The sequence below is a fragment of the Brassica rapa genome, chromosome A03 (assembly GCF_000309985.2).
Source record: "Brassica rapa cultivar Chiifu-401-42 chromosome A03, CAAS_Brap_v3.01, whole genome shotgun sequence".
NCBI classification, from domain to species: Eukaryota; Viridiplantae; Streptophyta; class Magnoliopsida; order Brassicales; family Brassicaceae; genus Brassica; species Brassica rapa.
In genome coordinates, this window is record NC_024797.2 from 16,604,575 (window position 1) to 16,629,774 (window position 25,200).

The following is a 25,200-nucleotide window of genomic DNA, read 5'->3' on the forward strand; positions in this document are numbered from 1 at the left end:
AATCTTCTTAGAATCTTTTTAAATTTACTTTCAAAAATTAGTTAGTTTTAATTTAAATTATCATAAAATATAATTAGAAATTAAAATTGAATATAGTTTTGGTTTATAAACGAAAATTTAAATAAAATGAAATTAATTAATTTCACAAATACATTTACTAATAATTTTTAAATATTTTGTTAGAAATAAATATTTATTTTTATTTTAATTTTTTCAAATTTGTTTTCTAATAAAATAAAAATCATGATTTTTTGATGAGGGATATTTTTATTTGGACCATCATTTAAATTTTATATTAAATGTATATCACTAATGCTAATATACATAATATTTTTAACTACTTTAATCATAATATCTTTTATATATTTTAATTTTTTAAAAAATAAAAATAAAATTCTAACAAATCTCTTGAAAAAGATTATAATAAGATTGCAATGAAATGTTACTAAAAGAATAAAATTATATCCTATTTTATCAATTTTATAATAATATCTATCATTTTAAAATAAAAAAAGTTATATTGAACAAAATTTGATAAAAATATTTTAAATTGATAAGTTAACATATTTTATTTTCATAAATATAAAATATTTATGCTAAAAATATAATATGTTGGTAGAACGGGTTAATATTAGTAAACTATATAATACATATATAAAAATTTAACTTATTTTAAACTTTTTAATACACAGTAATTTATTATATAAAATTAATAAACATTAAAAAATTACTAAAAAAATCTAGCGATTTGAATTATGGATCATGATTATAATAAATTAAATACAAAATTGTTTTCTTATATGTTGTTTCATGCATTAAAAAATTTAGTTTAGTAATCAAACACAAATTCAATAAGACAAATATATAATAAGCAACATATATATGTGATGATTTTAATTTACAGCATGAAAACTATAAAATTATTATATTTAGCATAATTATACAAACTTTTAAATATGTGAGTAACATTAAAAATATATAATAATTATGTAAAACAAATATCTATATATATAAATGTGAAAATATATACCCGCACGGTTGTGCGGGTGGAAATCTAGTTATTAAGTTAAATGGATTAACAACAATGTTTTGAAATCGGACCAGGACCTGTGGTCGACCGGTAAATCCAGTGATCCGATATGTAATCCAGTGACCCGATATGTAATCCGAAAATTAAAAAAAAAACTATTATTTAAAAACTCGATAAAATCTGAAAAAACTGTTAAACCTCTGAATTTGGGTACCGATTGAACTACTGCTAGTTGAACCAGTATGTAACATCTACTTATCTGTTTTTTAGATTATTTCAGTTGCATTATTAGGATATGTTTCGTATTCTAATTAAAAAGTTAAATTTTTAGTTTGAAAATATAAAAAGATCATATGATCATGTGTATTATGAATCAGTTAACAAAACTAGTTGATGTGATTTAGTATTAGGTTTTTTGTTATCGACAATCTATTACATTTTATGTTTTACTTTTGCTTATTTTAGATTTAAAGTTTAATTTTATTATTATTTTTAAGAATTTGAATTTTTGATATATGTTTATTATATGTCATTACTTTTAACTTGTTACAAAAATTGTTAATAGTCTAAATTATTTTTTGATATTTTGTATGTGAAATGAAAAAAAATAAAGAAAATAAAGTTATATATTTTTCTAAATGTTTTTTAAAACATAAAATATTTCTTTTTACTTTCAATAGCTAGTATATTATTATTTATCAAAACTAATTAATTTATTAACTCACGCGATTCGTCCACGGTCGATCCGGGTTATTGATCCGGGCACTCCCGGTTCAGCGTCTGGATTGAGTTAAAAAACCGTTGGGATTTGGGAGTAGTTTAGGCTGGTGCGAGTGATTACGAGAGACGACGTTAATTAAGTTTTAAAAAGCCTGGTGACCTTAATTTGCTAACATTCATTGTATTCTTTTTTGTTTATTCAGTGTACCGTTCGAATTTGAAAAGTAATGTCGGCTAATCTTATATATTAAAATAGAAGTCATGACTTAGTTCATGTGTGATTTTTTATTTGGACCATCCCTTAGAAATTTGTTTAAATTAAATCTTTTATAAATATATGAATTATTTTTAGTTATTCTAAAACAAAAATCAAATAGATATTCCTATATTTTCTCTGAAATTGTATATGAATAAAATCTTTTCATATCTTTTTTTTACAAAAAATATATATATTATTGATTTTCATTAAAATAAACCTTTAAAATATTTAATTAATTTCCTATTTATTTAGATAATGTATATTTAATTTTTTACGTAATAATTTTATAAAATATTTGCTAATTTCGTGTTTATTTAAAACATAAATGTATACTTCATTTTAAATCAAAAACTTTTTAAATATCTAATTAATTTTGTAATTATAAATAAAATCATGTATAATTTTATATTAAATTTGTGATATTAATTTAATATAATACTTGTCAATTAAAATTTTGATCCTTAACCAATAATATATTTCAATTCATAATTTTGTATCACATAATATAAAATATGCTATCACTGAAAATTAAAAAAAAAAATTTATTGTACGTGAACTATAAAGATATTGTATTTTAAAATATTATATCAAACAATTAGTAATATTGTAAATATTACAATTAGTCACATAAAGCAAATAATTTTGTGTGTACAAATAAATATAATCATCCGCACGGTTGTGCGCATCAAGATCTAGTGTATATTATTAAGAATGGGTGGGTTTGCGAGTATATCGTAATTGTTGGACTTCACGAGGTGAGTAGTCGTATTCGTTTAAGTTATTATTTATATTTGCAAATGACGTGGGCAGTAGTTGTGGGCTAATATTTTTTTGCCTAATTTTGTTATTATTTATCTCTTCATGAGGTCAGTAGTTTGGGGCTAATATATGTTTTGCCAAATTTTGTTTAATTGGATTTGTAAAACATTGATGAGCCTTTTGCCGGGGAAATTTGGACGATTATTAGTTTTTAGTGATCCATTTGTGGGTTGTTAATAATTTTTTGGACGATTATCGGTTTGTTATCTTAATTTGTTGCAGAGATGTGTTTTCTTATGTTATATGCGTAAAACTACTTGTGTCACTACAAGAAAACATATTTTTTACGAGGGCAATATACGTTGTAACTTCGTCGTAAACGGAGTGTTACGACGAATGAACTTCGAAACACGTTTCGTCGTAAAACGCCCGTCGTAACCGACGATTCGTCGTAAATGACTTGTTACGTTTACGACGAAATATATTCCTCGTAAAGCGCAGGGCAGATATTCGTCGTAAATGACACGTAAAATTTCGTGGTAAACTCCACGTAATGGATTCGATGTAAAGCACACGTAAATTGTTTCGTTGTAACACCCTCGTAAATGTTTCGATGTAAACTCCACGTAAAATTTCGATGTAAAGACCACGTGAAATCTTCGATGTAAAAGACTCGTAAATCATTTCGACGGTAATTAGTTGTAAATGTTTACGTCGAGCCTACATCGACGTTTCGTTTTATAATATATTTTGAATATTGTTTTTAACCTCAAATATATTATAATTTGAATTTATTTAAAATTCAGAATTTTAAATAATTTTAATTTTAAATAAATTAAATTTTAAAACGAAATATGAAAATAAAAAACATATATAAAAAAGCATTTAAAAGTCATAATATTTAAATTCATAATACAAACCGAAAATATTAAAAAAACTACATATCATCGAAGTAGTCGGTGGGGTTGCTCGGCTGTTGACGGGTTGGATCGGACTCTTGGGGATCTCGTACTGGCAACCCAAGAGCGGCTCGTCTCTGACTCAACATTCTCTGCATAACCGGGTTTCCCACGGCCATCACGTCTAGCAAATCCTCAAGAGAGTCTAAACGAACCTGCTGGCTATCCATTCGAGCTTTCATCTGAGAAGTCTCTTCATCCCGTCTCGAAGTGTATGACGAAGTTGCCCTTGCAACTTGGTTAACGGAGCCTATACCGACTATTCGGCCCTTCTTTCTAGGAGCCAGCTATAAAATTAAAACATATATTAATATAGTTATTAAAAATAATGAAAAAAAAAATTTTAGTTGTACTACCTCTTCGAAGATTCGGTCGGCTTCTTCGGTGGACAATGTGACGGGTAATCCATCGGGAGACTCCTGAGTTAGTTGCGTCTCCCGTTCTTCAATCCGAGTAGCCACTGCTTGAGCGAGTTTCTCAGATGCAGGATCCACAAAAACTCCGTCGGATGTGGCGTGAGTCATCTTGAATAGGTCAGACAGAGATGGTAAGACTCCCGTCTTCTCCAACTACAAAAAAAAAAAATATTAAAAGTTATATTAATTGAATATTTTAAAATAAATATTTAAAAACAAAACTTACAACGTCTAGACGGATGCCTGCATGTGGTTTTTGGCCGGTTCTGTGAAGCATGGGCAAATTACCATCTTTATCCTTCGTTCTTCGAGAAGCCGAGCACGAATTGGCCTTTTTGATCGAAGACGGGTGCTTCCAATAGGCGATGAGGCCATCCCACACATCCTTCGTGAGCTCAGTGGGCTTTCCCTCATACCCGTCGAGCTCCCACTTGTCCTTCCAATCGGAGACTGTGTTGCAGAGGCGGATCTTTGCTTTTGCAACGAATTCCGCCTTCACCATCTCGGTGATTCCCAAAGACCAATGCCACTTTTGCTGAAACACAAAAAATTTGAAAAAATTACAATTAATAATAATATTTAAAAAATATATACATATTTAAAAGTTAAAATTTAATTAAATTTAAAAATCTTACCGCAAACATTTTAAACCACGTGATCTTAACGTGATTTGGAGTCTTGCTCCAGTTCGGATATGCCCCGTCGTAGTAACCCTTAATCGTTTTCGAAACGCTCCGGCCAACACGGTTATTAGCCCCAAACCTGAAAGGAAAACAATTTAACCGTTAGAAAATAAAAATATTTTAAATTTTTATGTAATAAAAATCAATAACTTACCAATAAGTTCCTCGGGGTCTATCGGGGTCTAGAACATCCAAACCCTCTCGTCCGGGCTGGGCAAGCAAATCCTCTACCGTATATCTCGCGAATGGGGCATATGAAGGCACACGCAAATCCGGATGAACTGCACCTTCTGGGACAGGCTCAGGTGCAGCCGCTGGAGGAGGAGGTGGAGGCATATGCGGTGGAGGCATTTGCGGTGGAGGCATCTGCGGTGGAGGAGGACTCCAAGCAACTCTCTGAGAAGGCTGAGAGTCTGGAACTGCGGTGGAGGATGATGGACCAGAAGACGATGGACCGGAAGAAGATGTACCGGAACCATCGTCGCCAAACAAATCTCTATAACTAGGTGCTCTGGATTTTCTTCTAGGAGCCATCTAAAAAAAATTAAAATAAATTTTATCAGTTACAACATAATAAAAATATTATTCCGTTACCTAACTAATCACCTAAACTAATTACCTAACTAATCACCTAAACTAATTCCGTTACCTAACTAATCACCTAAACTAATTTAAAAAAAAAAAAAAAGAGAGAGAAGAGAGAGTTTACCTTAGAGAGAGCAAAGGAGTTTGGGAGGAATGAGCGAGGCAGCCTCGCTCTCGGCGTCCCCTTATATAGATTAGGATTCGTCGTAAAATCGACGTAAATTTACGACGAATTTACCAGGCCCGCGTTTTTCCATTTACGACGAATTTACCAGGCCCGCGTTTTTCCATTTACGACGAATTTACCAGGCCCGCGTTTTTCCATTTACGACGAATTTACCAGGCCCGTGTTTTTCCGTTTACGACGAATTTACCAGGCCCGTGTTTTTCGTGTTACGACGAAATTACCAGGCCCGCGTTTTTCCATTTACGACGAAATTACGACGCTTAACCCTAAACACCGAGAATGAAATCCCTAAACCCCAAAGTGACATATCATCTAACATCATATCTTATATCATACTACTTCTTACTCTTTCTTTTAGAAAATGTTACAATAGAGAAATCCAACATTTGATACATATATTACATCACTCTAAATCGTTTTCGTTCTCATCACTATCATTACAATCATCATCGTCGCTTCTCTCGAACTCGTCTTCACGTGCTTCATCTGTCGCATCTTCGGGAATATCTTCATATTGAAAGTTTTGCGGGTCGATCAAAAGGATTTCATCAGTTGGTTGTTCTGGTACCTCAACTTCAGTGATAGCGTCTTCTTCTTGCAAGGGCGGTTCTTCTCCAACGACAATGCGTCCACGAGGTGTAACTTTGATAGCAGTTACCCAGTTTATCCCGGAAGTTCGAAGCCGAGGATAAGGAAGGAAGCTAACTTGCTCGGCTTGTGAAGCTAAAATGAAAGGCTCAAATTTGTTGTATCTTCTCCCAAAATTGACATCCACAACACCAAATTTGTTATACCGAATCCCGCGGTTCACAACAGGATCGAACCATTCACATTTGAAGAGCACGCATTTTAGCTTCAATAACCCCGGAAATTCCACTTCAATAATCTCCTGCAATATCCCGTAAAAGTCTGTTTCACCTTTCACACATATTCCGTAGTTACTCGTTGCCCGATGTCTCCCATACTCGTATGTGTGAAAGGTAAATCCTCGTGTGAAATACATAGGTGATGTGGTGACCTTTGCAACTGGACCTTGAACCAATTCATGAAACCATACGGGATAATAAGGATCGTCATAATCAACCTGCAAAAAACATATATATATTCTTAAACACTTACTTAATTAATATAATAGTATGAGATATATTACCTGTGATTTTAACCACTTGACAAAGTGTTTATCTTTACGTGTATCCACATCAGTTGCAGATATTCCTGGTATTGCTTCTTCAACTTGAGATACAAACATCCTGCAAATTGAACAAATAATCAAATCATACATAATTAACTTCAATTCATATAATTAACATTCACAAAATAATTTACCTTTCAAAGTAACGGGTCATTGCATCCTCGCAGTTGAGCAGAATATAAGTGTGGGCACTATGTTTATCTTCTTCACATGACCACCATACTTCTTTCGTTTTACCACCAAACCGTCCAATTTCGCAGAAAATGTCAGGAACACCATCAATTGGATATGATGTCGGTACTCCACCATCATCATATCTTCTAGGAACTCTTTTTCTCGTACGAACAGTTGGAGCAAAGTAGTATGATGTGAAGTTAGATGTTTCGGCTGTCAAACTCCCTGCAACTATTGAACCTTCTACCTTTGCAAGATTTCTTGCTTTCCCCTTCAAATGTTTCATCTGTCGCTCATATGGATACATCCATCCGTTGTGAACAGGTCCACGAAGCAATGCTTCATACGGTAGGTGGACAACTAGATGCTCCATGACGTCAAAAAATGAAGGAGGAAATATCTTCTCCAGGTTGCACAATATGATCGGAATGTTCTGATGAAGTTGTTCGATGACTTCTTCTTTGAACGTACGTGTGCTAAGATCTCTGAAAAATGCTCCGATGGCTGTATATTTTAAAAGGAATCAAATTAATAACATTTCGTAACATATGTATATATATAAATTTATAATTACCTGCAAGTGCTTCGTGGACATTTGCTGGAAGGAGCTCGGCAAAAGCAAATGGAAGCAGTCGTTGCATAAACACATGACAATCATGACTTTTCATTCCGGAGAACTTTTGACCTCGTTCAATACATCTTGACATATTTGAAACATAACCATCAGGAAACTTAACTTCCGATGCAACCCAGTCAAACAAGGTTGTTTTCGCTGTTGATGACAACCGGAAGATGGGAACAGGAACGTTTCCATTGCTCTTGATATGTAACTCACTTCTTGAGCAAATATCAGGTAAGTCCATCCTTGACTTTTTGTTATCTTTTGTCTTCCCAGGGACGTTAAGTAATGTATTCATGATGTTCTCAAAAAAGTTCTTCTCGATATGCATGACATCCAGATTGTGGCGTAAGAGAAGATCCTTCCAATACGGTAACTCCCAAAATATACTCTTCTTATGCCAATTGTGAGATACACCATACCCATCAGGCATATTTCCAGGAACATGCCAATTTCCTCCAACCTTAACTGTTTCCTGAGCTCCGTAATAATCAATGTCCGCTTCGATCTGCTGGCCGGTGAGATATGGAGGAGGACTGTCTCTGACAATTTTTTTGTGTCGAAACAATGTCTTGTTTCTTCTGTACGGATGGGCAAGTGGAAGAAACCGACGATGACAATCAAACCAACAACTCTTCCTACCATTCTTCAGTTGAAAAGCATCCGTGGATCCAAGACAATACGGACAAGATAATCTTCCATGTGTTGTCCAGCCAGACAACATCCCATAAGCAGGGAAATCACTTATCGTCCACATCAGAACTGCTCGCATCGTAAAATTGGTTTTCAAGGAACAATCGTACGTCCTCACCCCTTCTGACCACAATTGCTTTAGCTCTTCTATCAACGGTTGAAGAAAAACATCAAGAGACCGTTTTGGATGCTTCGGCCCTGGGATTAATATGGTCAAAAATAGAAATTCTTGTTCCATGCACATATCCGGCGGTAAATTATACGGCGTAAGAATGACTGGCCACAAAGAATATTGTCTACCAGACATTCCAAATGGACTAAATCCATCGGTGCATAACCCAAGATAGACATTCCGAATATTTGTAGCAAAATCTCCGTGTACCTTGTTGAAATGTTTCCACGCTCTTGCGTCTGATGGATGTGCAACCTCACCATCTCTCTGGACATGTTCGGCATGCCACCTCATCGACGCAGCAGTCCTCTCAGATTGATATAATCTTTTCAATCTGTCTGTAATTGGTAGGTACCACATCCTTTGGTACGGTACCCTATTCCTCCCACGGCCTTGCGGTTTGAATCGTGGTTTTTTGCAGAATCGACACTCTTCTAACTTGTCATCTTCCTTCCAGTAGATCATGCAGTTGTCGATGCAAACATCAATCATCTCCGAGGGTAACCCAAGACTATAAACCAATTTCTGAATCTCATAATAAGATTCAGCAGACACGTTGTCTTCTGGCAAATACTCTTTAAACAACTCCGCCCATGCATCCATGCAATTCTCAGGTAAATTATGATCCGTTTTAATATTCATCATCCTAGCTGCTAGAGACAATTTAGAGAGACCTTCTCTACAACCAGTGTAGATTGGTTGATTTGCAGCATCTAGCATTTCATAAAACCTTTTTGCATCCAAATTAGGTTCTTCTACATTTCCAGTTCCATCTGCTATTGTTGTAGTTGTTTCTAAAAATGCATCACTAATCATATCTTGAACCCTATCATGATCTACCATCTGCTCCTCTTGATGATAATTATATTCATTATGCACATGATTCGGTTCTTCATTATGATGAGCATCCTCAAAATTAGCATTACTACTACTAGCTTCATTTCCCCCATAACCCTCTCCATGTTGATACCAAATGTAATACTGTGGTGTAAATCCTCTGTTTACTAAATGATTCCATACAGTTTCACTACGTGCAAATTTCGAATTTTTGCATTTTGAACAGGGGCAGAACATCTTACCGCTTTCCTGCGTGATCGGTGTACAGCCCGCCTGGTGCATGAATGTCTCTAGCCCGTTCAGAAATGCATTCGTCACTCTCCCGTCGGAATCTTTGTGCAAATACATCCAACTTCGTAACTCGTAAATACTACCGCCACCGACCATTTTTTCTACTATTTTTTTTTAAATTTTTTTTTTTCCGTTTGTGTGTTGTGAGGAAGAGAGTTGTGTGTTGTGAGGAAGAGAGTTGTGGGAAATGACATATATATAGAGAAATTTTCGAGTTGGGTAGTTGAAATATAACAACGATTTTACAAGGGAGAGTTTACATGGATTTTACATAGATTTTTTACAACGACTTTACAACGAAACTCGATAAGTTTTTCACCTAAATATAACGGTAACATGATTCGTTGTAATAACGATGTAAAATTTCAATTTCGACGTACTTACGTCGTAATATTACATGGCGTTTACGACGAAATTTGGTTTCGTTGGTTTCGTCGTAATTGCGTTGTTACCCCACCAATTACTATTTCTAAAACAACGATAAGGAACCTGTGTCGTTCGTCTGTCTGCCAATTCAGTGGAACGACAAGGAGAAAGTGGACGGAAGTGCAGCTGGTTTGTACTTGAGAGGAACTTTTGACGATGGTCGGAGGTTTCACTCAAGTATAAACCAACTTCACTTCCCTCCATTTTCTCCTTATCGCTCTACTGAATTGGCAGACAGACGAATGACTCATGTTCGTTATCGTTATCTTCGAAATAGTAATTGGTGGTTCGAGAAGAAGAGAGTTGTGTGTTGTGAGGAAGAGAGTTGTGTGTTGTGAGGAAGAGAGTTGTGGGAAATGACATATATATAGAGAAATATGGTAAGTTTTACATGGATTTTACATGGAAAATTTACAACGCGTTTACAACGAACTTAGGTAAGTTAAAGCACTTTCAATACACGTTTTCACCTTTATGTAACGGTAACATGATTCGTTGTAATGTCGATGTAACGTTTACAACTATTTTGCATTCCACGTACTTTCGTCGTAAACTTACATTAACTTTACGACGAATACATTTCGTCGTAAATTACCATCGAGTTTACGACGAAGTCATGTCGCGTCGTAATTGCGTTGTAAAGCTCATGTAAATTTACGAGGAAATTATTTCCTCGTAAAATGCCGTTGTTACTGCTACGTTTTCTTGTAGTGTGTTAGCATATGACATATACATTTGTCAAAGATAGAAATTTAAATAATTTAGCATATTTAACTTCTCATATCTGATGAGTTTGTATACCTAAAATTTGAATAGGTAAACAGGTAACTTGTGTAGAAGGAGCTTTAGTATTGTAACGTAAAACCTGAATCAAAGCTAAGCAAACGAAAGGCAATGTGAAGTGAGAAACTTAGTGTCATAACGGTCGAGATATTTACAGGTGCTGTTTTGTGTGTTTAAATGAAGTGGAGAGGAATTTTCCATTTGTTTGTAGTAAAAACAGTTGGGACATCTGTTTCTAAGGTCATTAAGACGTAGTGGCGTCGGAAGGGTTTTACGGACCTGAGGCAAGTTTTAAAAATATAAAAAATTATAATGAAAATAATTGTCTATATATCACATTCGCCAAATACACAAAGTTAATACTTACAAGAATAAGTTTATTATGTAAATATACTATATTATGTCAAATAAGAAAAAATACATAGACTTAGAAAGTGAGTTATTTGATTCTCGTGAAACTTTATTTTTTAGACAATAAGTCTAAGTAACTATACAAAAAATTATTTTAAATTTTAAGAACTCTAAGAAAAATAATATTATTAAAGGACCTAAAACGAATACATTTTTCAATATACCGTAGGCAAGCATTTATTTACACGGCAGGTCCTTCGTCGCATGATGAGAATCATATTGGTCTCGTAGAATCTCTCCGAGCAGTACAGACTTCACGTAAAGACCGTTTTACTTCTTTTTTTAAAAAAAAGGGCTCTTAAGGCCGTTTTACTTTGCTCGAGTAGTTATCTGACTTCTTATGTCCATTTGTCAATTACCGCGATCCATGAACTTCTTCCCTTCTTTAAATTCACCATTGCAAAGCAAAAGTATAGCGTAAAGGCAGTGGCTCCACCACGTTACGTACGAGGGGGGCAACTGCCCCCAGTGCTTTTTCAAAATCCTATGTAAAACATAGAGTAATTTCGGTTATGCCCCTGTGTTTATAGCAAATTTTTCCCTAGTTCTATAAGTAATTTTAGTTATGCCCCAACAAAATATATCTCCACCCCTGCGTAAAGGCAATTATCTTTTCCACAATTGTTTTTTTTTTTAACTGAATCTTTTCCACAATTGTTGGTGGCCGATAGAATGATGTAGATTTTTTCTAGGGGTTAGGTTGCGCTTGGCAATGAATTTATCTTTATACAATATTTTTAACACTTATTTTTATTATGAAAGTTTGATTATGTATAATGTGTGAATCATTATTTATGTTTTTTATATTATTTATTTTAACTATCTCTTTTGATTGAAGTTGTTTTGTTTGATGTTATAATATTCTGTTCGAGTAACTAATTTTTAATATGTTTGTTGAGATGATTTTAGTAGAGCTATGTACTATTTTATTTTAGCCGTATAGATCTTTTGATTTTTTAGATCATCCAGTTCTTTTATGGTAATATTGGAAATGGATTCTCCTATGGTTTTTATATATATTAAAATTTTATATTTTTTGTTATATTATCAATGCTATATTATGCTTTCCATTAATTTTTATTATACATTTATTTTAAATTTCCTAACTATATTTTTCAAATCTTTATTAATTAATTTTAGGTTGTAATTTCAATCAATTTTTAACAGTTCAAAGTTTGAGTTTAGTGACAAAAAGAATAATTTCTCAAGATTCATTTTTTCTTTGGCTTAAGTTTGTAAAATCTGAAACAACAATATGGTAAATATTTTTTTTTCTTTCTCTGTGATTTTTTATATTTTTTATATTATTAAATTAAATTATATATTTCATTAAATTATTATTTACTGATTCAATTATAAATTATTTATCTTTATAACTGAGTTTTTTTAATCTACCATCTATACTTTTTTTGGTTTTTACCTGTATTTGTCTTTTTATTTTTTTTTCTAAACTTTGGTGAACAGAAAAATGAAAATAAAAATTTCATGAATTTCACGTTTTATTTTATTTTGTTATCTATGTTTGATGAAACATGAAAAAAGTATTATAAATATAGTTTTTCTTTCATTTCTTTTTTAAATATTTTTTTTATTTATTAAGAAATTCATGTATTTTTAAACTTTTCTTGCTCCAGCTTGATAAAAATGTGTGTTTTAGAAGAAAAAAAATGTTTAAAAAAGCGTTTTTTGTATTCTTAATGCATGTTCCCCTACCAAGTATGCTATTGAGTTTCTTTTTGGGGTCAAATCATTGAGAACAACTTCATCAATGTTACGAGCTTGGATTATCAAAAGGTGATTAGTTGCTAATTAAAGCAAAAGTGATTGATGAGGCTCTAATAACCCACCAAATAAATTTTCAAAAAAGAACTTTTAAGATTTATTAGGTGGGTCAATCATCAATCATCAATCCTGGTCAATCATCAATCCTGGTCAATCATCAAAGAGGACGTGGTAAATATGGTTAATAATTTCCTTATTTCAGGAGCTTTTGATGATAAATTAAATATGACGAATATTTGTCTTATTCCCAAAACGGTGAGACCCATTAGGATGACTGAATTGAGACCAATTAGTTTATGTAACGTTGGGTATAAGATTATTTCCAAGGTATTATGTCAGCGACTAAAAGGTTTGCTACCAAAGCTGATATCGGAAACTCAGTCTGCGTTTGTATCTGGAAGATTAATTTCGGATAATATTCTTATTGCTCAGGAAATGTTTCATGGTCTCCGCACAAACAAGGCATGCAAAGATAAGTTCTTAGCAATTAAGACGGATATGAGTAAGGCTTATGACCGTGTAGAGTGGCCTTTTATCAAGCGCTTATTATTAAAGATGGGTTTTTCGAGTGATTGGGTGACCCTAATGATGCAATGCATCTCTTCAGTTAATTATCAGGTTTTATTGAATGGACAGCCGAAGGAGCATATTGTCCCACAGAGAGGGTTAAGGCAAGGCGATCCATTGTCTCCATATTTATTTATCTTGTGTACTGAAGCCCTCATAGCAAATATTAAGAAGGAGGAGCGTGAGAAACGATTAACGGGACTGAAAATTGCACGAGGCAGTCCAAATATTTCTCATCTCGTATTTGCGGATGATAGCTTATTTTTCTGTAAGGCTACAAAGGAGGAATGTGGTATAATTTTAAAATTACTCAAAGAGTATGAGGCAGCCTCTGGCCAACAAATTAACTTTCAGAAATCATCGGTTCAATTTGGTCATAAGGTCCCAGATAATATTAGAGCAGATATTCATAATATTCTGGGGATTACTAGTGTAGGAGGGATGAGCAATTATTTAGGAATACCGGAAAGTCTTGGGGGATCTAAAATACAAATTTTTGGTTACCTGAATGACCGAGTTAATAATAAAGTAAATGGCTGAACAGTTAGATTTCTTACTAAAGGGGGAAAGGAAGTTCTGATCAAATCAGTGGCTGCACCGATGCCAACGCATGTAATGTCATGTTTCAGACTTCCAAAAGGAGTTACAAAGAAAATAACAAGTACCCTTTCTCATTTCTGGTGGGGAGGAAGTGGAAATAAAAAAGGAATACACTGGCTTTCCTGGGATAAAGTGTGTACTCCTAAGGAGGAGGGAGGGCTGAATTTTAGAGATCTTCAAGATTTTAATACAGCCCTGTTGGCTAAACAATTCTGGCGGTTACTAGATAAACCAGATTGTTTGTTCTCAAAAGTCTTTAAAGGCCGTTATTTTCGAAATACAGATCCTTTGGACGATCACAGATCATATTCATCCTCTTATGGATGGAGAAGCATCTGCTCAGCTAGATCTCTGGTTAAAAAAGGGCTAATCAAAAGAGTGGGAACAGGACAATCCATCTCCGTATGGACAGATCCGTGGATTCCCGCTCCTCGCCCGAGGTCAGCAATACCAAAACCAAATATTCAATTTTTAAACCCTTCATTAAAGGTGGAATATTTCATTAATCCAATTGACTGCTCATGGAATGTAGACTTGCTGAATGCCCATATACATCCCGATGATGTCAAATTGATTCGAGGTTTAGCAATTAGTAGATCTCGAAAAGCAGATACAGTGGGGTGGAGCTTTACGGAATCTGGTAAATATTGGGTTAAATCAGGTTTTCGAACGGAATCTTTATACCCAGATAGAGTCCAGAGGACTATTTTCTATGGACCTAATATTAAACCGTTATTGTCCTTTTCTTGGAAACTGAAATGTCCACCAAAATTGAGACATTTTGTGTGGCAATTTCTTTCTGGTACACTACCAGTGTTCAAAAATCTGACAACTCGAGGGATTGTTTGTGATACACGATGTAGCATGTGTGGGGCAGATGAGGAGACTACTAACCATGTTCTTTTCGAATGTCCACCTGCACTACAAACTTGGGCACTTTCTAGGATTCCCTCTTCTCCAGAAATTTTTCCATCGGCGTCTGTTTTCACCAATATGGATTATTTATTTTGGAAATTACCAAAAGAGGAAGATTTGCACTATTTTCCATGGTTACTTTGGTATATTTGGAAGGCAAGAAATGACAAGATATATTCAAATAAGGATGCCAATCCACAGGAGATTTTAAGGTTGGCAGAGGTGGAAAGTAGGATGTGGACAGAGGCACAGCTAACCGTTAAGGCTCCTACAGAGAATTCCTATACGGGGAATGCACATCATTTGGAGTCTTTAGCCCTGGAAGATTCTAGAGTTTGTTATATTGATGGCGCTTGGAAAGAGGGTGATAAGTTCACAGGACAAGGGTGGTTTTGTAGAAAGAGTGGATCAACAGAGGTCATGATGGGGGCGATGAATCTTCGTAGAAGTTTATCACCTCTCCATGCTGAATGTGAAGCACTAATTTGGGCAATGGAATGCATGAAGACCCTCCAATATTCTGATGTAGTTTTTGCGACGGATTGTTCTCAACTGGTGAAGATGGTGTCGACACCTGAAGAATGGCCTGCTTTTTCTACACACATGGAAGAATTCAACCGAAGTAAGATGTTCTTCCCCTATTTTCGGATCAGACATATTCTTAGAGCACAAAATACCTTGGCGGATAAGCTTGCACGTGGTGCGAGGAATTCTCCTTCAGCTTTGCTTTATGTCGATTCAACTCCACCGGTTTGGCTTGCTAGATCGACTGGAGATTATAGTTAGTATTTGAATGTTGTTGTCAAAAAAAAAAAAAAAGATTTATTAGGTGGGTATTAAAATTCCATCAATCACTTTTGCTTTAATTAACAACTAATCACCTTTTGAAAACCTCATGTTCATACCATTGATAAGTGTGCTCTAGCTTCTTAAACCGGGTATTAAAATCATTAATCTTATCCTTACACTGCTGAGACCAAACATGATAACCTCTCTCAAACAGAACTTCAGTAATAGATTTCCAGTTGCTCTTTTTATGTAAAGCCACTACTACCTACCATCCATACTAGAATCATCACCTATATAAGACACTTGGGTTATCAACAACTTCACCATCTTATCAGTCCACTTCACCTGCTGCCATGGAGACCCTTTGGTATTCCTTTTTTTTTAGCTGATCGTTGGATTCGTTGTGACCATCACCACCTTCCTCGTTGAAACTTGGTTCGTGATCATCACTCACTGAGTTCTTCTCTCTTTCTCCTTTATGTTGCTCAGTCAACGGCATGTTGTGATTACAGGTATGAGCTGTAACCATGATCATTATCACTCAAGAAAACACCTGTTACTACTGATGAAGCTGAAGCTTGGGAATCTGCAAAGAAAGCAAGTGGAGGTTTGCATTTTCTTGCGATTCAAGATGACTTGGATTCTGATTATTGTGTTGGCTTTTGGCTTCTTATTGATTTGCCACCACATCCTGTTTAATTTTCACTTTGATAAAATTGGTAATAACCGTGTTTTGCTATTTTGTAACAAAGTTGAACTGTGGATTTGTCTCACACTCTTGAAAGAAATAGTTACATGAGTTTGCAAAAAGTAGTATTATTATGGACATAGCGCATAGATGTGAGTTACAGACTTCTTTGAAGCACCTTAGCCTAACCAGACATTTCCACAAAGAAAATGTCTAGCCATCCAGGGCTCCACATAATCGCCTGATCAAATTATTTATCTGCAACTAGTGTTTAAGCTAAACAAGAGAGAGAGAGAGAGCTCTTTCGTGCAAAATGTGAAAAGAACACAAGAAATATACAACAAAAACGAAGAAAGACGAAAAAGGTGCATCTCATTATAAACTAAGTCCTAGTAAGATGAAGGGGATCGTCCACGCAAATATCTCCACGGTCCAGTTCCTGTTGCTATCCTGCATAATTTCAAACTAGTCAGAGACTGCATCGTCTACTATAATGGAGAACTAGACCTTGACCCGTCCGACCGGACGGGTATTTTATTTTATGTTTTTAGTTTTTTTAGTTTATATTAAATGATGTATTTGTAGTATTTAAACAAAAAATTTATATTAAATTAATCTTTGCAGTTATAATAAAAATTAAAATTAAAAATTTAACAAAATATTATGATATAAATTTTATCCTAATTAAAATAATATTGAGGTGGGTCATAACTTTTTCCATTTTCAAAATCTTAGCATCCCTTAAAACAAAGAAAATAAATTTATAAATACGTAAAATATATAAACATATTTGGAACTATAATATCTACAAAAATCTATATTATTAAAAGAGAAGTACAAAATAACCCCTTAATTTTACCATTTATTTACATTAGAATGCCACTGAAATATTTTTTAAACTAGCTTGTATTTTCCTAATTTAAATAATAGATTTAAGTATTTAATATTTTTTCCTAATTTAAATAATATATTTCCTTAATCAAATGTTAACCGAAATAGATTTACTAATATATTTTATATTAACATATTATATATTTTTAATATTTGTTAGTAATAAATAATAATATAAAATATTACACATCATAATCAATTTATATACCATATAAATAAAATATAAAATATTTTATTCATATATTATTAGTATAGTGTTTCATAATATAAGTCTAATTAGTTATAAATATTGGATTTTTTTATATGATACATTGTGATATAATAGACAATTACAATCACAAAATATAATTATTCCAAGTAATAAATAAAATGGTTATGCTTTAAAATGTTATATTAACAATTATGTTATATATTTTAATTTACAAATATATATTATACCATTAGTACAAAGAAAAAAATTAAAGTGAAAGCAAATATTTATACGGTCACAGATCAAGTTCTAGAAATAAACAACAACAGCACAAGATTATTTTTCTTTAACAAATTTATTTTTGTAGATATTATAGTTCCAAATATGTTTATATATTGAGGTGGGTCATAACTTTTTCCATTTTCAAAATCTTAGCATCCCTTAAAACAAAGAAAATAAATTTATAAATACGTAAAATATATAAAATATATAAACATATTTGGAACTATAATATCTACAAAAATAAATTTGTTAAAGAAAAATAATCTTGCGCTGTTGTTGTTTATTTCTAGAACTTGATCTGTGACCGTATAAATATTTGCTTTCACTTTAATTTTTTTCTTTGTACTAATGGTATAATATATATTTGTAAATTAAAATATATAACATAATTGTTAATATAACATTTTAAAGCATAACCATTTTATTTATTACTTTGAATAATTATATTTTGTGATTGTAATTGTCTATTATATCACAATGTATCATATAAAAAATCCAATATTTATAACTAATTAGACTTATATTATGAAACACTATACTAATAATATATGAATAAAATATTTTATATTTTATTTATATGGTATATAAATTGATTATGATGTGTAATATTTTATATTATTATTTATTACTAACAAATATTAAAAATATACAATATGTTAATATAAAATATATTAGTAAATCTATTTCGGTTAACATTTGATTAAGGAAATATATTATTTAAATTAGGAAAAAACATTAAATACTTAAATCTATTATTTAAATTAGGAAAATACAAGCTAGTTTAAAAAATATTTCAGTGGCATTCTAATGTAAATAAATGGTAAAATTAAGGGGTATTTTTATTTTGTACTTCTCTTTTAATAATATAGATGTATACAACTTAACCATCTCCAATGGTTTTGCCCAAAAAAAAAAAACCATCTCAAATGGTTCACCAAAAAATAGAGTAATTCTATAATAGAGTTGTGATATATTCCAAATAGAGTTGTGATATATTCCAATGGTACTCTATTTTAGAATGTAAAATAGAGTGATTAAATTAAAAATAGAATACTATGGAACATATTTACCATAAACTCTATTTTATAATGGAAAATAGAGTGAAATTGAAGATAAAAAGGTTCATTAAGGCCCAATTAATTTACCTGGCAATTCCAGTAATAGCTCGAAGGCCCATATAGATGGTAAGAGCTATCCATATTCCGAGAAAACCATTGAACTTTGCCATGTGTATTATTGCTGCAATGCTTATGGCTGCAACTCCTACCTGATTTATCATAACAAAAGACAGACACATTTTAGGAAAAAAAGCATGCAAAAAAATAAATAATCATTTTTTTAAAAGAAAATAAATAATCATTCTGAAACCATATTAATTAGTTAATGAAAATAGTGTGTACCATGGAGTATGCAGTGTAAGCAAAATCAGATGCTCCAAAATTGACTCCGTCCAACACAAAAGCAAGTGAGTTTATTGGCTGTGTCGCCGCTACAAACTGATGTCTCCCACATAAATCATATATAACATCTTATTAGTCACTATCACTACTTACTAGTGTTTACTAGTAGTGGATGTGGTACTATTAGTACCGGTATTCCAATGGCTATGAGGTGAATAACAGCAGGGTCCTTGGTGAATATTCCAGCACCAAAGTATAGTCCTAGTCCAACAAAAACGGACAGTCCAAGTCCTAGCACAAAACCCATCTGCATATCAAATTCACTTGGTTCAGATTTTTTCTTATAATTGTGGGTGCCTGGGACGAAACCCAAATAATTCTCCAGAGGGTTGGAATCGACAGTAGTCGTCCAATCCCAAATTTTAAAATAAAGCATAAGACATGGGACTAAGGATTGGTATCGTTTCAGGAAAGATGATCAAGACATAACCTGTAGAACACGGGATGCAGCAGAAGACACTTTATTGTAATCCTTCTCGGCAAAAGAACAAGCAAGAATCGCCTACAAAATATTTAAAATGAATGATGTGATTTACATTTTATAAAACTTGATCAAACCATACTATATAACAATGCAATGGAAAATTAAATAAAAATAGATTATACCTGACCGGCTACAGCAAGACCATCTGCCAGGAGGGACGTAGTTAACCAGACTTGTAAACAGATTTGAAATGCAGCCATTGGTGTTGTTCCTAGCCGAGCCGCCATTGCTGCTGCTAGTGTCTGACAAAACGTCACAGCTATGGTCCTTGCCAGCAATAGTCCCCCTTTCATTTTTGTGTGCACAATATTACAACTTGTTAGACATCTCCCGTTTATGTATACTGTTATAAATATTTTTTTCACTAAACTAATAATATATACTTGAAATTTTTGAAAAGAAAAGTGATGTTTACACAATTTTGTTTACTTGTAATAAAATTTACTTTGATAATAGCAAGAAAAACAACGTTAATGAATATGCGTCCCTACCATTTTTAAGGAACTTGCCGAACTGCAAAGCTCCAAAGTTTGGTGGCATCAAATTAACTTTACTCGCGAGGCGGATGAATAGTATTAGAGTCATGAAGTACCTTCACACAAGTGAAACCATTAGTTTTACATTTCTTGTTTTTTTTTTTATTCAAGCAACTCTTGGGGTTTACAAGTTCTAGTTTCATATTTGCATGTGTGGAAAAAAAAAATTGAGAGCTATTGTCTTACTGAGAAATGACATGGGCAATGGCTGCACCGCTGACGCCAAGGTGAAGCACAAAGATGAAAATTGGGTCGAGAATTATATTGATAACATCTGCTACGACTGTTTCATTCATCAAGATGATACATGTTGGACTCTCATGATATGGTAATATGTTTGCCTAAAGATGATAGAAAAATTAACTTACTAGTAGCATAGAGAGGAGTTTTGGTGTCCTTGAAGCCACGAAAGATGCCTTGCATTGAAAGCGACAGAAGCAATGCAGGAGCACCTAGTGATCGTATGGTCAAGTATTTGTGCGCTGGTGATAACACTGCAGAATTCTGATCATCGAAAGTCAACTCAAAATAGTCAAACATTTTGTCATGTCCACTATTATGTGCATGACTATCTATTTATATAACCTTATACCGGTTTCACTCCCATGACACCTAGGAGCACTTTCGAGCTGAAAATCAAGACTATAGCTTGCACAAGGCCTAGGATTAACCCTATGATCATGGCCGTTGATGCCGATTTAATATTCTTTTTTTCTTTCTTATTTGCTTTGTTTCCGCTGCTTGGCTTTGCATCTAAAGCTAGACACAAAAAAAGCAAGGATAATTAATTATTTAAAACATCCTTTAGTTTTTCAAAAGTATTCTAGAAAAGCTAAAATTAAATTACAAAAAGCAAAAAAAAAAAAAGAAGCAAAAGATTACAGAAATTGAAAAAAGCAATCAAATTTTTATTTAGAATGCAAATTAACGCTATAACACACAAACTAAATCCTTACAGTTTTAGATAATGTAATAATTTGGTTATGACGGTATTTACCTGGCGTTTGCTGCGGCTGGTTAATGTTGTTACTTGTGGGTGACGCAATGCCTTTCTCCAAAGAATCTTGAACAGCTAAAGTATTTGCATGAACAAGTTTGTTTTTCTTTGCTTCGTCTTCTTTCATCTTCTCCATCGTGTCTTCTTGAGCGACAAAGGAAGTTGTAACACTCACAATTGGGAATATCGTGATTCTAGAAGCTTGGTTAAATATCGCAATGGATACTCCAACCGCTGCTAGCTCAACCGCTCCTAAACGTCCGATATAAGCGGTGTCAATCAGAGAGGCTATTGGATCAGCAGCTAAAGCCAAAGCCGCAGGAAACGCTATGCCTAGTATCTCTCGCCCAATTGCATCCTTACTGAATACATGTCTGCAATTATATATATACAAATAAACGTTATGCATCACGTCATTTCATATAAACACACATTTTTAGTATGAGATATAAACACACTTACGTTAAATCTTTGAAGATAACAAGAAATGGGATCTGTGTGACCACGCTGGCGGGAACTGAAGTATGATCACTAATTTCCGTCATCAATGGAGCTTCTCCGCAGAAACTCTGTCTATGTGTTTGGTTTGTCGTGTCTGAAAATATCTTAAATGTTTTCAAGAATCGGATGTAAAGGGAAGGTTTATATAAGCCATATATATGTACAAATGAAATTATGTGTATTTATAGACACGTAATGAGCATGCATATCTTTAGTATTTAATTTGAAAAAAGTGTGATATTTCTTTCTTTTTTTGAAAAAGTGTGAGTTCCTCACGGAGACGAGCCCAAAGCATGAGGAGGTGTGGCATGTGCCACACTCTATTTTTTCTCTCATTAATGACTAATGCTAAGTTTAATCAACTACATCTATAGTAAGCTTTGAATTATCAGAAAATAGCTTTGTGCAATTGTGCCCCATACTAAAACTCATCTTGGATCTGCCCCTGGACTTCCTTAACTTTTCATGCTTTTTATTTCCAACTATTGACACTAATAATAAAGATTTTTTTATAAACCAATAATATGGATTTTTTGTTTATTGAGGAAAATTGGTACAACCGCAAATAGTCAAACATTGTATTAAATAAATAAATAGGAAACATGGTCCTCATAAACTATAACAAAACATGGTGCTGAAGCTGACTGTGAAAGGGTGTATACTTTTTTCATTGAAACTTTTCTCAATTGTATTCATGATAGTGGAGAAAGAGTTTTGATTTCTCCTTAGATCCTCATTAATTTTTTGATATCTTCCACTAAAAAGTGAATCATTTTGCATTACTGAAATTCACTAGCTTCAAAATAAATTACTTTATCATTAAAAATCAATTAATAATTTGAAACCTTCTCTTTTCGACAGTTAGAAAACCTTCGAAGTGTTTTTGTGTTTGTTAAATACAAAATAACATATGTGGAGAAAGAGTTTTAATTTCTCCTTAGATCCTCATTTTTTTTTATATCTTCCACTAAAAAGTGAATCATTTTGCATTACTGAAATTCACTAGCTTCAAAATAAATTACTTTATCACTAAAAATCAATTAATAATTTGAAACCTTCTCTTTTCGACAGTTAGAAAACCTTCGAAGTGTTTTTGTGTTTGTTAAATACAAAATAACATAAAGATGGTAACACAGACCAACACAGGTGGTTTGTATGTAGTGCGTGTCGTGTATGTAATTGTTCCGTGAGATAAGGCCATCTTTCCCAAAGCATCCACGTCTATTTCACTACCAACATTACCACTTCCCGTTCATTTTTTAAAGAAAATTATGATTATATTATCATTTTTGATAAATACATGAAGTAGTATAATGTCATTAGATACAAGTGTCAATAATAAACGACAAATCATACATGTCCATTTAAACACTTCGTAAATAAATCAATAATATGTGTTAATTAATACAATTATAAGTTTATACATTAGTTGTTTGCACCATGAACTAACAACAACAACAAAAATAAGAAGATGTTAACGTCTAACATTCTGCATCGTGGTCATATGATTTACCGAATGTAGTGAATATGTCAAACTAAATTATATTTTAAAATCTTAAATATAAAACGAAAGAAGTAGATACTAGATATTAACAACCAACCAATTTCTAACACGTTATAGTCTTTCTCTCAATCATAAACATACTATATAAATATGAATATATATAACCTTTTTATTTGGGATAGAGAACATGTATGCTAATACGTACTAAGAAGCAATCAAATAACTTAATTATGATATATATTGAGAAACAAATCTTTTTACCTGTATGTGGGCAACGCTATGTAAGTAATCACGTGAACTTGAGATGAGTAGTGATACAAGCGAGTATTGGGAGAGTTTAAAGGGGATTATTAATAGGCGTGTGCCAGGAGTGGGACTTGGCTCTAATATAATAAGTGTGTGCCAATACTTGGCTCCAATTTATACAGAAATTCCTTTCATATTCTCTTTTCTCATTTTTGTCCATACGTTCTCTAAACTTTGCTTTATGTATAAAGTAATCACATCCTACTTTATTTACTTTTATGCATACTTATTTTTGTCACAAGTTGAAACTATGGGACTTGTAAATATATCCTAATTGTTATTGTTATTGTATATAAATACTCACAATTTCCTAAAAGATATACAGTACGTTTTGTAAATATAAGCATGCACATTTTAGGAATTGCATATATTTACAACGTAGTTACACTGTCCTGGTTAATGATCAATTCTAAACACAGTCGGATGAAACATTTACTTTGATCTCCAATTTTTTTTTTAAATTATTATATATAAATAGTATGATCTCTAAATATATTAAAAAAAAACTATTAAAATTAACTTGGACATGTTTATAGTCTCATAAATCTCAGTTTCACCTCATAAATTCCAGTTAAGAAAATTAGAATATGAATAAAAATAAAAGTATTCGATTTGCGTATGAAACCAAAACCATTTAGTGAACAGAAAACGTCTAAGAGACGTGACGTAGCCGCTGAAGTCACAATCAACGTAGCAGCACAGCTCACAATCAACGAAACAGTTTTATACAACGAAAGTGGGCTACGTAGGATTCCCAATTACGATGCTAACATTTTTTTTTTAACTCACTTAACATTCAGTTGTCTCTTCTTTCGCATTTGTTAATACTTAACGCAGTGTTTTTATAAGTGTATATATATATATATATATATTGCGTGTTATGCGCCTTCACCTCACCTAATATTTTGTGTTTTCATCACGATACCCATTGAACTACATTTGATACCTCACGTTTCTTATCATCTACTTTTGTAAGCTATCCTATGCTTAAATTATTATTTTACTATCCAATGTGCGTTGATAATAGGGATTTTTGCAAAATTGACCTATAACTTAAAGTCAAACACAAAACTAACCTCTTTTTTTTTTTGAAAATTGGTTTTGCCCTATTCACCCCACAAGTTCATATAATTTACGAAAATGCCATCCATTTTTTTTTTATTTTTTTTTTCGAAAATGACATTTTTACTCTCTCACCCTCATCATCTTCAAGTAATTACAAGATTGCCATTGTCATCAATACCACAACCACCATGAACAACCAATTTGAAGCTCTTAATGCTCCTAAAATCGATTTACCCTTCTTCTTTTTCCATTCTTGTGACCTAAACACAACATATCTCTCACTTTCTCTCCACAATGAGCTAAAAAACTCAAGATTTTGATTCTAAAATTTTCATGGTTCATAGAGTCATAGAAGCTAACGATTATGGGTGGGTGACTTCCGTTTGTGATTCTGTGTGCTTGGAGAAGCCTTATGTATGCTAAGGAACTTATCTCACTAATTTAAGG

General features: G+C 32.9%; 3 protein-coding genes across 5 annotated transcripts; 1 reads left to right on the plus strand and 2 right to left on the minus strand.

The window, feature by feature from the left end:
- Positions 1-5,849: 5,849 nt before the first annotated feature.
- On the minus strand, positions 5,850-8,716 carry LOC103859258. Its single transcript, XM_033286804.1, has 4 exons — positions 7,539-8,716; positions 6,925-7,468; positions 6,749-6,848; positions 5,850-6,682 (listed from the first exon to the last, which is right to left on the minus strand). The coding sequence occupies exons 1-4, from the start codon at positions 8,581-8,583 to the stop codon at positions 6,002-6,004; spliced, it is 2,370 nt and encodes a 789-aa protein (XP_033142695.1). The 5' UTR covers positions 8,584-8,716; the 3' UTR covers positions 5,850-6,001.
- A 6,578-nt stretch (positions 8,717-15,294) lies between these two features.
- LOC103860134 lies at positions 15,295-15,846 on the plus strand. Its single transcript, XM_009137734.1, has one exon. It carries the CDS (start codon positions 15,295-15,297, stop codon positions 15,844-15,846), a length of 552 nt encoding a protein of 183 aa, XP_009135982.1.
- A 799-nt stretch (positions 15,847-16,645) lies between these two features.
- On the minus strand, positions 16,646-24,754 carry LOC103859257 (protein DETOXIFICATION 43). 3 transcript variants are annotated; one of them, XM_009136769.2, is made up of 13 exons: positions 23,644-24,754; positions 21,840-21,972; positions 21,378-21,751; positions 20,973-21,139; positions 20,749-20,884; positions 20,567-20,663; positions 20,336-20,436; positions 19,967-20,130; positions 19,791-19,862; positions 19,491-19,607; positions 19,301-19,396; positions 19,046-19,167; positions 16,646-16,987 (listed from the first exon to the last, which is right to left on the minus strand). In XM_009136769.2, exons 2-13 carry the CDS (start codon positions 21,920-21,922, stop codon positions 16,927-16,929), a joined length of 1,590 nt encoding a protein of 529 aa, XP_009135017.2. In that variant the 5' UTR covers positions 21,923-21,972; positions 23,644-24,754; the 3' UTR covers positions 16,646-16,926. The 3 variants fall into 3 exon arrangements, with proteins under 3 accessions (XP_009135017.2, XP_033142699.1, XP_033142700.1); XM_033286808.1 differs by having other exon boundaries at positions 21,840-21,982; XM_033286809.1 differs by lacking the exon at positions 23,644-24,754 and having other exon boundaries at positions 20,973-21,133; positions 21,840-23,077.
- Positions 24,755-25,200: the final 446 nt, after the last annotated feature.